The following is a 14,004-nucleotide window of genomic DNA, read 5'->3' as shown; positions in this document are numbered from 1 at the left end:
ATAAAATGTGGCCTCTGAATATTTATTTAATCTTTGGACATTTTTGTACTTGCAAAAATATTTATATAACTGAATGAAAACACTTACACAAAAACACAAGCACAAAAGCACAATTGATTGTGAAATCAAACACAATCACAATGTGAAAGGCATAACAGAACTTTCCAACAGTGCTCAGATTCAGAATTTAATTTTGCATCATTAAACTTTTGACCCCCTCTGTTCAATCCCAAAATATCCCTCTCCTGTTGCCAGGCAACACATTCGTTCTGCATGAATCCTTTCCTGTCATCTTCCCTTTCCAGCACCCCCTAGTCTCATCTAAATGTGTGCAACCCATCCACTCCTCTCCATAGATTTCAAGGCATAAGATTGGTTTCAGATCCAAGCTCACACCAACGCTGTGACGCCTATAATCCTCCATCGGGGAGCGGGGAAAGTGCACACCTCAGATGTGTGTGGCTCCCTTTTGAGGTCAGAGTTACTTAGGGTTGACCTGGCCTGTGCTTTCCCCAGAGCCATTCCTCTGGCCCCCCTGGCTGGTGAACATGCCTTGGTACAGGGCCTTCTCCTTCTGGTACTCGCTACTCAGCCTCTCCTCTGCTCGCTGCAGGTGCTTCTTTACATTTGCATCTGGCAGGGATTGATGGAACAGCAACAAATAAAGTTATTGAAATTGAAATCTGCATTGAAGACGTTTCTTCTGTTTATAGACTTCAGTATACAAATGATCTGGCCTTGTTGAAATACTTTAAAGTTTGTAAGTCATTACCATTAGGCTGACCTCTGCTGGCCTGAGTGAGGTACAGGCGGGCGGTCTGTGCATCTCCTAGCTCGAGAGTGGCAACTCCCGCTCTGTACAAGGCTTTGATGTCAGCAGGACGCCACTGCAGCACACGCAAACTGTACTCCTGCACGCGGGCGTAGTTTACACACTGTCTCTGTAGCAGGCAGGCTGGTAGAAAGGGAGAGTTAAATAGGGAAAGCAAGATTACTGAAATTTATCAAAAATGAGTCCACTAGTTATAAATCAAAAGGTAGCATCTGTCATCTGTACATGGTACCAAGGCTTTGGAGAGCCCAGCATCTGTGTTACCTGCTAGGTTGTTGTAGCAGTCAACCTGGGTGCTCCTCAGTATTTCCTCTTGCTCTGCAGTAAGTACTGGCGCTTCGGGACCAAATCCTTTCACCGCCGCCATCACATTTGCATCTAAACTCCGCAGTACCAACAGGGAGCGGTGATATCGCCCTATAGCAGATCTAAAGTTCTTTTCCCGGTAGAAAGTGTTCCCTTCAGTTTTTAAGCGCACTGCCTCTTGGAGCTGGGAGTCAACTGTGGCACCAGGCGGCCCGGATTTGAATGACCCCGAGCAGCTGGCGAATGCTGCCCCGAGCTCTGAGCGGTCCTGTCCTGGCTCTTCCACACTGGCCTTAGAGCTCAATGGCTGAATGAAAAACAGAAAAATAACATGAAATAAATGAAAAAAACTAATGGCAGTTCATAATGCTTTGTCTAAGCCTACTTGTCGTTGTTAAGCTTACCTTATTGTGCCTGAAACCCAATAAATAGGTAACTGCACTGCTAATATAGTCTGGCTATGACATTCACATTTATATTTACATTTAGTCATTTAGCAGACACTCTTATCCAGAGCGACTTACAGTAAGTACAGGGATATTCTCCCCGAGGCAAATAGGGGAAAGTGCCTTGCCCAAGGACACAACGTCATTTTGCACGGCCGGGAATCGAACCAACAACCTTCTGATTAATAGCCAGACTCCCTAACCGCTCAGCCATCTGACTCCCACTCCTATGAACTGAAGACAATAGCTAGACATAGCTAGCCTAACACTAAAGCAGTGAGGCTCTTCGCCGTTCCCCTTAGCAACTGAATCCCCACCTGCATGGATGGTAGGCTAACGTTTAGCCTAGCTGTGTTGTCTCGAGAGTCGGGCAGATATGTTTCAGAAAGACAAAAGAATGACACCTTAATATATGTTTACAAATAGTGTGCATGGTACCTACCTTACAATCCATTGATGTGTCAATCTAAAACACAGACAATTAGTTCAACCGGACAATCAACCGATATGCAACCCCTCATTAGTTGCAGCACTTCCTTCTTATTCTATGGTAAGCGGTAAGTCCCTCTTACACGCTACTGTATGCTTGTTCTTACCGCCACCTACTGGCAAAAAATAACGTTACACTGAAATTACTCAATAATGGAAACAATGTCGATTTGTCCCAGTTAACGGTAATATGTTTAGAATTTGCTCTCCTAAATTGCGTATGAGAAAACTGTTATCAATTAGTTGGCCAAAGTAGGCCAGATCTTATTATAATTAGATTTTTTTGACACAAGTTTGAAAAAGTTATTAAGATTTGCGAGGATTAAACTATTTTCATAGATTAGCGATTTTCTATCACGTTTGAAACGTAGGCTAATTGAAAAAGTAATGGCTGTGGAAGTAGACCAGACATTGTTAGAATTCTCTGGTGTCCGTTTGAGGTTTTATATTCATAAAAATATAAAACATTTTTCAAAATTGTATGGGTAGTTTACACACGGTCCCTAACGCGACGCTGCAAACTAGCGTTTCCCGAATGTGAGACAAATGTTGAATGTTGAATATGAAACTAACTTCACAATCACCTCGCTTTTTAAAAACCCAATACCATGCACCTTTCGACCCCGTCCTACATATTGTGTAGGTAACATTTAACATTTTATTCATTTAGTGTACGCTTTTATACAAAGCGACATACAAATAGTGCATGTAGAAATTCGGCTGTAGACATCCGAAATGCATAGTCGTAGTGCGTAGTCGTTTTTAGTCACAGTACATTGTGGAATTGATTGAAAACATTTCCCTCATTTACACCCATCATTATTTATAATCTCACAGTGTAGCCTACAACAGACAAGATTAGGGTTTCTGTAATTTCATGGAACCTCACCAGCAAATTATTTTCTATTTGTCCACTGGTGTCATGTGTGGTGTCGTATGCGTGTGCGTCACTGTTGGCATATTTGTAACTGTCTGTCAAGTCAAGGCAGTGTTGCTGTATAACGGATCGGTGCGTTCTCAATATCCGTGCTGTATCGAATTAATATGGGCAACTGATCTACGATTATGCTCGTTCAACCAAGTCGGAGAGTGTGAGAGATAGGCTAGAGAAGTGTTTACGTTTAGTCTAAACTTACAATATGGAGCTTGATAGGCGACTGTTGCTGGCTCACTGTACCGCACACACCCTCTCGGTTCTGGCAGGGCTCTTGGTGGTCGTCCCACTTGCGCTCAACGGCTCAGCTTTCAAAGGGCGTTGTGCGCTTTTCTCCACTGGCTACTGGAGGACCGAAAACCAGACCGAAATCACCGGGGAACAGGGCGAGATATCACATTTAGTGGTTCAACAATGGGGTCCACCGGCGGCATGCCAATTTGCCACTTTCGTCGGCGTTTTTACTGTACTGTACGGTGCCGCGCAAGGCTGGCGAAGTATATTTTATCTTCATGGGCGGCATGACGAGTGAGCTTACTTTTCAAAATATGTTGGCCTCTAGCTTGACGCTGACAAATGCCAAAGTTCTGTAATACTGATTATTATAACGTTGCTTTTGCTTGGGGGGGACCAAGCAAATGCATGGATATAACATTTCAAGCAGAGTAGCGTAGCCATATTATGTGGTTGCGAATTGATTTTTTTTCCCTTACGCAGCACCCTCTTCTCTTCCTTCCTCACGCTGCTGCTGAGCCTGTGTGTGTTGTTCCTGTCCGGAGGGGCCAGCGTCACTTTATCCCTAGGCTTCGCATCCTGGTGTGACACTGTCACAGATGACAACACCCGACCATACAGGTAGGCTACTAACTTCATGGGGCGTAGAGGTATCTTCAAGAACGTTGTGGTGTGTGTACAGGGAAGTTTAGCCCATCAGCAGACTGTTACCACGTTTTTGATGTGTGTGTGTGTGTGTGTGTGTGTGTGTGTGTGTAGCTGTGCTGATTCTCAGTCGGTGCCCATGTACTTGGACGTGCAGACGTCATCCTTCTACACAGAGCTGACCTGTGCAGAGGTAAGCTCTAAAGTCCATGCCAGTTACTGATTTATTCTTTCAATATTTTTACATGATCCATAGGCTATACATTTTGTATGTATTCATTTATCAGAAGCTTTTTTTTTGAAAGCCACATACCAATAGTGCTTATACATCAGATAATCAAGTGGTTAGAGCCTAAGAACAGTTGATATCATGTATTATTACCAGGCAGTGCAACTAAATTATCATCTCAACTGCAATGTTACCCTATTTTAAAGATAGAATAATGCAACAAAAAGACCAACATCATTACTTTGAAGGAAAAGGGCCCTTGTTTTGTATTAAATGTATCTTTCTTCCATTCTCCAATTTTCTACTTTCTACCCTACTCTTGCTTTCTGTCTCCCTTATGCTCTCTCTCACCTTCTTTCTCACCTCCTCTCCAGGTGTCACTGTGGTGTGTGACGGCCCTGTGGCTGACACACTCCATCCTGTCCTTCATGCGTCTCTATCATTCCCACAGCCAGCACATCACTGGGCCCTGCCTCCCCAGGGAGAAGGAGCTGCTCCTGGGATACACATCGTCAGACGGCTCCCCCACACCTCCACACCCCCCAGCGACACCCACCATCTTCGTCTGATATGTCCCCCACCTTGCAGCTGCATGTTTAATACTTGTCGCCATTTAGAATCCTAATCTAACCACTTTTACCAACTTCTCAAAAGCACAAGTGAAACCAGACCCCAAACCTCAATTTGACTTTATACAGATGTAAAGAATCTGGAAATCCAAGACTGACTAACTCTTGTTAACCATTTGGATGATCATCCTTAGTGAACATTTTACCAATTGTAGACTTAAGTAACTTTAGGGCATCTATTTGACTATTAGGTAAAAAGGATCCAGTTATACCAAAAAGGGAAGCAAAACACAGTTATAAAATGTGCAATATTAAGCTTCCTTAAAGCTTTTTAATAAGATGATATGATTTCTTAATATAAGAATACCCCCCCCAAAAATGTTATCTATATTTCATGACAAAGTTATTTCACTGTGTTGAATACATAAAAGCATCCTGGCTTTCAAAACAAATGACTTTCTTAACATAACAGCAACCGATAAGCTAAAGTTCATTATGTATGTTCAAATCTGCTGTGTTCAACAATAGGACACCTCACATATAAATATGCATGTTTGTTTACAGGTAAAGAGTTAAAACATTGTTTACTATTGTGTTGATTTTGACATGTACTGAGAGGGCCTTCATTGGGAAGAATGTCGTCCATGTGCATGGAGCCATCTGAAAACAGGCTCACTGTGTGAGCAGCTGCATGTGAATGTGCTATTGTAACAGATAAATAATTCTCTTCCTCTAATGAGGGTTCTATGTATGAAGCTGTTTGTGTGGAGGCAACTGCTTGCAGGGCATCTGTAGCACTGAAGTTGTCCTGCAGATGTAATGCCAACTTGGCTTTGATGTATCAAAGTTGAAGTTTGTGTGTGTGATGTAAAGGATGAGTGCCAGGGGGATAAAGGATAGATAGGTTGTTATCCTAAGCTTTAAACTCTGAACCTTGAGTCAAGTAATTGTAATGAAACACATATAAAGCGGAACTAAGAACCTGAAGTGAAGAGATTAAATGTTGATTGTTGAACCATTTTGTTTCATATTGTTTATTGACATATATGTTTGAACCCTGTTTGTATTATCCAATAATAATAAAAAACTATTGTCTTTTGAATAAATATCTGCCACACATTAAAAATATATTTACTCGAACACTGTTACCCTTTGGTTAGAACATTAGTGGCCGGTCTTCATATGACCACCTTTTAAAAAACAAGCTTTGGTATAGCCCCATAAATTTGCAAGGAATATTTGTTTTTAGTCATCTTGCTAGCTTGTTGAAGTGGATGGACTCTGTGTTGGTTTAGTGCTGTCTGCTTCATGGTCAGGCAGCACCAATTGATAGAGCACCACTGCACCCTTGGCTGATGGACACAACTCTGACCAGAGGGGGGAGCTCTTGTCCAACTGTAGAAGATCCTTCAAAATCAGAGAGAAAAAGGATAAACACCTATACATCATATAACATTGTCCGTGTACCATCGATTGTAAGTCGTGTGATTATTTTCTTCTAAAGACATCTTGTCTGCATATTCCCCAAACACAATACTGTCCCAGTACTTTTCCTGTCCCTTGGTGGTTCTGTAAATGACGAGTGAGTGTAGCTGCTTACCGTTTGGCTCAGGAAAACAATGTCTGTAGACTCATGGGCCTCAGTCCCTCCCTGCCAGTACAGCTCTCGGATCTCTGCTGAGCTTAGTGAACATCTAAAAGAACCACAGAATATAGTAACTAATCCACCCCGATTGTTTTTGACCTTTCCACATCTTATTCACACTAGCTAAGGGCTTGTCCTCATATAGGCAGTAGCTGTTGACGTCTTTTCATTCAAAAGCAGTAGTTACAGTTGTAGAAAACTCCTCTAAATGGATGTTGCTATAATGTTTACTTGCACCCTTATCCAATGTGTTTCTAGTAAGGTGACCTCTGGCATTTAAGGATATCTCTTCCTGTCCTTAAGTGTTACCATACCTTATGTAGAATTCTGCACTGGGTCTCCCAGAGCTAGTATGATTCAGAGCCACACCCATGAGCACTGGTTCTCCTAAAGAACCCATGGGAACATTCACCTGCCCAGGGGTGAGGGAAAGAGAAATTGAAAAAAGGACATGAGACAGAAACAGGTTGTCAAAGATTAAACTTGGAAATGGTGTGTATTTGTATCTGTCCATTCCAGCATAGATGATGGCCCAGATCCATGTGGTGTGGCCCACCTCGTCTCTGATCTCTGTGCACACAGAGGAAAACAGCTCTGTGACCACAGCCTCCTCTCTTTTCTGCAGCAGCTCCACACTGATCTTGTCCTCTCGCACACACACACCCTCACACACTGCCTGGGAAATGAATAGCAAGGAAAGATGATGGTACTTACCATTACACAACCTTACAAAACATTCCTGTCAATGAATGTATGACACACAACACCGTATCAATAATTGTGGCCATGTCTTGTTGGCCATGATTTTGAATCATACTAAAGCAGCTTTGTTTCTTCTAGCTTCCTCCCTCCCTCCCTCACTCCATATCCAGCTCCCTCTCTCTTACCTTTGGTTCGGGGTGCCCCCCAGGAATGTCCAGGAGCCCTCCTGCCTCTGCCACTCTCTGGCTTCGTCTGATCAGCACCACCTGTCCGTCACGGGTGCACAAAACTCCACCCACCCCCAGCGGTTGAGCCAATAGAGCCAGCGGATCCCCAAACTCGGTCTCCCCACGCCGGCGCAGTTCCCCTGCCTTTTGAGACCAGTTGGTGCCCAGGAAGTCCTTGTAGCAGGTCAGCCCCAACCTCAGTGTCAGTAGAGCCTTGTTCTTTCTGCATGTGTCTCTCTCTGGGCCGGGTTGAAGTTGGGGCTGGAGCTTAGTCCCAAACATGTTACATACTCTTGGTTCTCCTGCATTGAAATCTGTGGTTTGAGTGGAGGTTCGTGTTTCTATTTCATTCACCCCACAGCTTGGACCTCTGTCTGTGTGTCCTGACTGGTCAATGTGGTCTCTTACTCTTCCACAGCTTGAGTTTAGTTGGGCATCAAACGCAGAAATTGCAGGCAAACATCTGTCTTTGTCACACAAACAGCCTTTCTTCATCCAAGTAGGAGAATCTCCACCACCTGCGTCCCCACATCTACCTTTGCAAAGTGTTTGAGGTGCAGTGGGGGGCGTTGCTTGGGGTAAAAGAGAAGGGGGCGGTGTCAGGGTTAAAGAGTGCAGTCGGAATTTGGCCCCGTTGAAAAGCCATGGTTCGTTGATTATTCTCTCCTTCCACACCTCATCTATGTTTTGCTCTAGAACTGGGTCTGTCTGACGATTAAATCTATTTAGAAGGCAAAGGGATAGAGACATACAAATACAGTTAGTCTCCCAGGCAGACTATGGGCATCACAAAATAAATTACTTTTGACTGTACCTTTCAGAGAGCTCCACGTGCACCTGGGATTTTACAAGTCCTCTCCAATCTGCGCAGTGAAGCAACACAGACACCTCAGGATCCATTGCGTATAGTGGTTCCCTACCTTGCCTTTAGTCCACTAAAATCGTATTCGATTCATTTTAGACCATACCACGTGACAACCAGGAAAAAGGTGATCTGAGCAGAATTTAGCAACCAACTAAGCTGCAACTTGATCATTGAGTGTTTTGATAATGTTAGAAATTGACAGATGTATACAAAATTCGAGGGATGTGTCAATCACAAAACACGGAACAGCTAACGTAAACCGAATTCATTCGCCTAGCTACATTACTGGCAAGCTGTGGCAGGAGGTTTAACATGAGCTCTAATAGCTTTAGCACTAGCTTGCTTAATCTCAATCAGCTAGTTACATTGCTAGCTAGTTAGCCTACAATCTGTCTGTAGTCTGCTACCTACTGCCAGTTTTAATGTAAGAAAATTACGGATCATACCGTTTGCTTACTTAACACTGAGCTCAAGCTTTCTACGGAGTCAAGAACATTGGGACCCGACCATGTTAGCGGCAAGTTTGTTTGAACAATACGGAAGTAGTTTTTAATAGCCTAAACAACATTTTTAAAAGACAAAAGGCCCTATATTATTTTTCTGAATGAAATTGTATTTTATTATTCAGAACTCATTTTAATAAAATAAATAAAACAAAATTATATCATTTATTCCTCTTGGTTTAAAAGAAAGAAAGAAAGAAAGAAAGGAAGTTGTACAGTACGACTAGAGCAAGTACCGCCCATTGAAAATCTGAACTCTTATTGATACAGTAAGTAGTACGCCTAGTTAGTAGGCTAGTAAACTGGCTCACCAGACAAATTACAAATAAACACGAGCTCGCCAATTCGTCTGTTTCACAATGTTTTACATACTAAAAGTCTTTAGCTGAAAGCTGTCTTTCAGCCTACCTGTATTGTACCTTAAGATCCTATTTGCGGTTAAATAAAATGTACAGTACATAAATAGATTGTATACTACGTTTTTGTGGTACATTATAGATCTAATCACCATGCACGAAAAGGTTAGATAACAACACAGAACAGAACATAATAGTGTACTGGTGTAGGCTATTGTGCTGGATAGGACAGCATTCACTGACAGCGGTGCTTGCCTTGAAAGAAGACACGGCTTATGCAAGTAGAGCCTCAATGCAGTGCAGCTATGTTTGTTATGAAACTGATGTTAGCTAGCTCTAGCTAGCCTAACTGCAATGTAACGATCGGTATGTTTGTCTTTTTAAGTTTTATTGTCAGTTCTGTTCAATGTTTTATTCTTGTGGGTGTGTTATGAAGACAACTCGGGCACAGATCTACATAAAAGTCAAGAATCTTTGGGTCAGTTGAAGCTAGCACATCCAAGTTAGCAAAGCACTTAGCTTGGTTCTAGTTCTACAGTCATTTTTAAACATGGACTGATACAATATGCTTTTATACTGCTTTTGGTACCAGCTATCTTCACACCAGAATAGGTCGTTAAATTCGTGCTCCAGATCAAAGTGAAGTGTAGCTAGCTCTGTACCCTCAGATTATTAGTCCTGTATGAAAAGTACAGTGTGTACCATTTGTAATGAGTTTTGAGTTCTCAGACTTGGCCCTGCCAGCTTGAATTAATTTATGGTAATATAACCTAATAATAATATTTTGTATTATAACAATACATAACAACAGTTGTCCCTGCAATATTTCTCATGAATGTTTGACATCCTCTTGTGTTCACAGTGGCATCACATGCCCTTTGAGTGGACATTCCCTTTTGTCTATCTGCTGACCTGACTTTCCAATGGAATCTTTTTGAACGGTATGTAGGGCAAAGCTCTAGCAAGTGGGGAAACGAATGGTTTTCCCATTCAGTTAAATCATTAGGCTACATTTAATTCATTTAGCAGACCCTTCTATCCAAAGCAACACACAAAAGTACAGAAAGAAAAGTAGAAGATCAAGGATCGGATGTGCATAGATCTACTTCTACAGTATTTCGGTGGTTAAAAAATATTCTATATTTACTAGTCACAATGCAAAGTAACCACATCACAGTGCAAAATTCTAAATTCTAATCTAAATTGATAGCAACAATAACATTGATTACAGTTTCTAGCTGATTAATGTATGGTGCACCAAAATAATAATACTACAGTGCAATAATAACTCTCAACTCTAACTCTCAATTACTGAACTACAGTCTAACAATGACATTATGAATACAGTAGTGCCTAATATCGCAGCGCCTATTACAGTGCAGCAGAATTACCAACATATCTCCAGTGCAATACCAACTACTCGGCTGCATTTGCTTTTCAGACAGGATCACAAATACAAAGTGCAGGGAAGGGACAAAGTTGCAGGTATTACAAGAAGTGATGATCTGCTAAGTGCCGCTTTCGGTGCCCTTGAGTCGAGTCGACACAGAATTTAGTTGAAGTGTTGAAGAGGAGCGTCTTGAGACCATGGAGGAAGTCAATGCTCACACCCTCAGTCTTTTGCTTTGTTTATCTGCTCCTTCTCAGGTCTAAAACAGACACAACAGTTTCCCATCATGCAGCTGGAAGCCCCGCTTCGTCTGTGTCACAGCTGCCTGTGGTGGTGCAAGACTGGCCTGCGTATGCTGTCCCAGAGCTCTGCACACAAGTAAACACACACACTTACCCTCACTTTGCATTCTAGGTGCGTGTGTTTTTGTCTGCGTGTGTGCATGCGAGAAAGAAAATGTGTTGAAGGCGTATGAAAGGGAATTGATGAGAATTTCCACTGCAGGCGTCAGGCCAACAAATGAGCATGCTCACGTGCAAAATGACATGCACCGTCTCACATGCAGATTTTTGTTTTCTGGCATTGCAGAACGGCTGTTAACTACTATGAACTTCTGGGAGTGAAGTCTAATGCCTCCATTGAGGAAATAAAGAATGCTTTTTTTGACAAATCCAAAAAGGTAGGAAGGGCTCATTTACAGTGGATGTGCATCCACAAGAGGGTGCTCCTTCACTAAATACCAAATTCTAACCTTTCATCAAAACATTCCCACGGTGTGCTATGTGCATGTATGTGAAAGAAGGTTTGTTATGACGATGTACGGATAAGCGTGTTAAAATGGATGTGTATGTGCCTCTATATATTTGTTTTGGTTGTGGGTAGTCAGGGAATTCCCCTATGCTTGTGCACGTGTGTGTGTATTTGTGCTTGCATAACCAGATTTTTACTAATTCTAACTTTCCTGTATGTTTCTCAGTGTCACCCAGACAGTGACCCGTCTAACCCAGGGCTCCACAGTCAGTTTGTGGAGCTGAACGAGGCCTACAGGGTGCTGAGCAAAGATCTCACCCGGAAGGAGTATGACCTACGTATCCGCCAGCCCTACGCTGGAGGTCAAGCTTTCAGATCCACCTCCAGCTACTCGTATAACCCCAGGTGCGAAACCATCTCACTCATAATGGCAGACATACTTGGGCTTTCCAAACACACCATCTGTCTCTCTCTCTTGTTGAGACACATGTTTCCATGTCTCTCTTACACGCCGTTGCTTGATTTTTTTTTGTCCTTGAAGGATGCATGCATTGCTCTCTCTGAATCACTTGTTGACTCTTGACATGCAAACCTACAAGTTGTACCTTCTCTTGTCTCAAGCTCTCTCCATTTTCTTGTCTGCCAGAGCGGATGCCCAGGAGAGCATGCGTTACTGGGAGCAGTTTCGCCCGTCGCAGGAAAGCAAAGCAGAACAGTGGGAGAAGAAGAGGAAAAGAAACTTCAGGCTGGTGGGCTACTGCCTCATCACCATGGTGGTCAGCATTGGAGCACACGTTCTTTTCTTCAGGTACCACCAACGGGGAAGAATCGAGGAAAGAAAAAAGCATTTGGGCCTATGACATAAATACTGGTGGACAGTCAACAGGCTTTTGATTTATGAGTACTCATTTTTGTATTCTGTGTACACATTCTTGTCCCCAATTTAGTTGTGCATTTAGATTAGTTTCACACCTCAGTTACGTCAAGTATCTAAAAAACCTTTTTCTCAAATGTGTAAATTTTTCGGTTGCATTCTAGAGCTTCTGAATGGGCCTAGGGTGTGTGTGGACACAGGTGCCCCTGGCTTCCACCCAGAATATACCATCATGGCTCTGCTAATCTGTGTTTTCACACATGGACTTGGCAGCACAACCCCTGTTTTCAGTGATGGCCCTCTCTCTGATCTGCACATTACTATTGTGTGACAAGCACGGACAGTAAATCACGAATGGACACAGGATGAATATTTGTATTTGCTGTGATGATATTCCTCTGTGTTTGGAGAGTGTGTTTGGGGTCATGTTGTCACTTCCTGTTCAACAGGAAGTTGGAAGAGGTCCATAATAACTTCATGGATGAAAAGGACAGAGCGATCTTGGAGATCTACAACGAGTCCAAAGAGCGGGCAAGGTGTGTAAAAGGACTGATACACACACATGCACACTTATGCTCACACACATCTGTTTTAGAGTGTTTTCTGTAATAAAGGAGACTTGGGACAGTTACATAGAAAAGTAAAAGTACTTTATGTAACTGAGGTGTGTTTTCCTAACAGTTGGCTCTTTGATTACAACTGTTCTGACATGTGCACACATGAGTCAAACATGCTCATGTATTTCACAGTATTTTAAAAATGACCCAAGTCTCTAATACTGTATGTTTGATATGTACACCTGATCCATCGCATCCTCGTTGGCAGAGTGAATGGCTTTAAGAAGCAGACGGAAATCCTCAGACAGAAGCACGCCGAGTTTTTGGAGAAATACAAGATCAGTGGGGACAGAGATGACAAGTAGGACAACAAGCAACGAGTTTGCCTGACTTTGCATTAGTGAAGTACAGGACAATGGAGGAGAAAGGTGTTGGTATTCAACCTTTGTAGATTTTTTTAAATTGTTAGCTTTTTAATTAATAAACACACTTGTTTGCCTGATGGTCAGATAATGAGCTGAATGAGTTCAAACATTCAACGCAGGGGTGAAATGGGACTAAGTTGAAACGTGGGTACACAATTCTGTGAGGTTGAACCTTAAACATTGTGAGCCTGTTGCTAATTAAGTCACAGTGACATGCTAATGCCCCCAGCCACCCTCTCCCATTCACAGGCAGAAAGAATGAACTCTCATACGTCTGTGAAGGTACCGGCTGCAAACAGGGCATTCTCCCAGATATAGAAGACCCAGTTTCGTTGCACAGGGTTTGTGTCAAGAAAAGCATAGTCGATAGGCCAAGAGAATAAAGTGTAACATTCAGTCTAGAACTATTACAAATTGTTTAAGTTTGTGAACACCCCACCAAGACAGTGAGTTTAAGTTATTGTACCTCTGTTAAGTGTCTTTTATGGAACTCATAAACAAGGCCCTTAATAGAAACTTTCAATTGCGATTAATCTTTTTCTTACTGAAAGGAAGTAGAATCCAGCAGTTATATTTAGTCCGGTGATGACTTTAAAAGGGAATATAACTTTTCTTATATTGACACCGGAATGTCAGTAACGAATCAGAATCAGAATGGGTTTTATTCGCCATGAAAGTTTGCACAGACAAGGAATTAAAGATCATTAAAGATGGAGAGTCAGACTCATCCTCTAAAAAAGTAAGATATGTATCATGTATTATTTCAGAGTGGAAGACAGCTACAGCTACAACTACATTAACCGCAATGCCTTTTTGTTTATAGTAACAGATGTTTTTATTCAGAGTGATTTTAATGACCGCCTCAATTTCTTTAGCTGTTCTGTTATGGAATGACGATTAAAATGTTTAATTTATGCCCTCAACCAACAGTCATTGTTTTTTCTTTTTTTCTTTTTTATCGTTCCTGTAGAGTGTAGACCAATCTGTCTCTTCCTCGCCTGTCTCATCAGGCTCTGATTTTGGCTG

General features: G+C 42.2%; 4 protein-coding genes across 5 annotated transcripts; 2 read left to right on the top strand and 2 right to left on the bottom strand.

The window, feature by feature from the left end:
• Position 1: 1 nt before the first annotated feature.
• Positions 2–2,171, bottom strand: ttc9c (tetratricopeptide repeat domain 9C). Its single transcript, XM_062476320.1, has 4 exons — positions 2,027–2,171; positions 1,097–1,445; positions 773–955; positions 2–633 (listed from the first exon to the last, which is right to left on the bottom strand). Exons 1-4 carry the CDS (start codon positions 2,036–2,038, stop codon positions 482–484), a joined length of 696 nt encoding a protein of 231 aa, XP_062332304.1. The 5' UTR covers positions 2,039–2,171; the 3' UTR covers positions 2–481.
• Positions 2,172–3,029: 858 nt separating this feature from the next.
• On the top strand, positions 3,030–5,790 carry zgc:153018 (Transmembrane protein 179-like). The gene is made up of 4 exons (XM_062475980.1): positions 3,030–3,535; positions 3,725–3,862; positions 4,001–4,079; positions 4,490–5,790. Exons 1-4 carry the CDS (start codon positions 3,213–3,215, stop codon positions 4,682–4,684), a joined length of 735 nt encoding a protein of 244 aa, XP_062331964.1. The 5' UTR covers positions 3,030–3,212; the 3' UTR covers positions 4,685–5,790.
• Positions 5,068–8,667, bottom strand: nudt22 (nudix (nucleoside diphosphate linked moiety X)-type motif 22). The gene is made up of 6 exons (XM_062475979.1): positions 8,073–8,667; positions 7,217–7,979; positions 6,886–7,005; positions 6,644–6,741; positions 6,285–6,378; positions 5,068–6,091 (listed from the first exon to the last, which is right to left on the bottom strand). Exons 1-6 carry the CDS (start codon positions 8,156–8,158, stop codon positions 5,942–5,944), a joined length of 1,311 nt encoding a protein of 436 aa, XP_062331963.1. The 5' UTR covers positions 8,159–8,667; the 3' UTR covers positions 5,068–5,941.
• Positions 8,668–9,196: 529 nt separating this feature from the next.
• On the top strand, positions 9,197–13,907 carry dnajc4 (DnaJ (Hsp40) homolog, subfamily C, member 4). Of its 2 annotated transcripts, none has more exons than XM_062475981.1 (8): positions 9,197–9,348; positions 9,845–9,923; positions 10,630–10,750; positions 10,961–11,051; positions 11,349–11,527; positions 11,769–11,930; positions 12,446–12,532; positions 12,822–13,907. In XM_062475981.1, the coding sequence occupies exons 3-8, from the start codon at positions 10,659–10,661 to the stop codon at positions 12,916–12,918; spliced, it is 708 nt and encodes a 235-aa protein (XP_062331965.1). In that variant the 5' UTR covers positions 9,197–9,348; positions 9,845–9,923; positions 10,630–10,658; the 3' UTR covers positions 12,919–13,907. The 2 variants fall into 2 exon arrangements, with proteins under 2 accessions (XP_062331965.1, XP_062331966.1); XM_062475982.1 differs by lacking the exon at positions 9,197–9,348 and adding an exon at positions 9,481–9,742.
• Positions 13,908–14,004: the final 97 nt, after the last annotated feature.

This window comes from Osmerus eperlanus, chromosome 13 (genome assembly GCF_963692335.1).
Source record: "Osmerus eperlanus chromosome 13, fOsmEpe2.1, whole genome shotgun sequence".
Classification (NCBI taxonomy): Eukaryota; Metazoa; Chordata; class Actinopteri; order Osmeriformes; family Osmeridae; genus Osmerus; species Osmerus eperlanus.
This window is presented reverse-complemented; position numbering and strand designations above follow the sequence as displayed.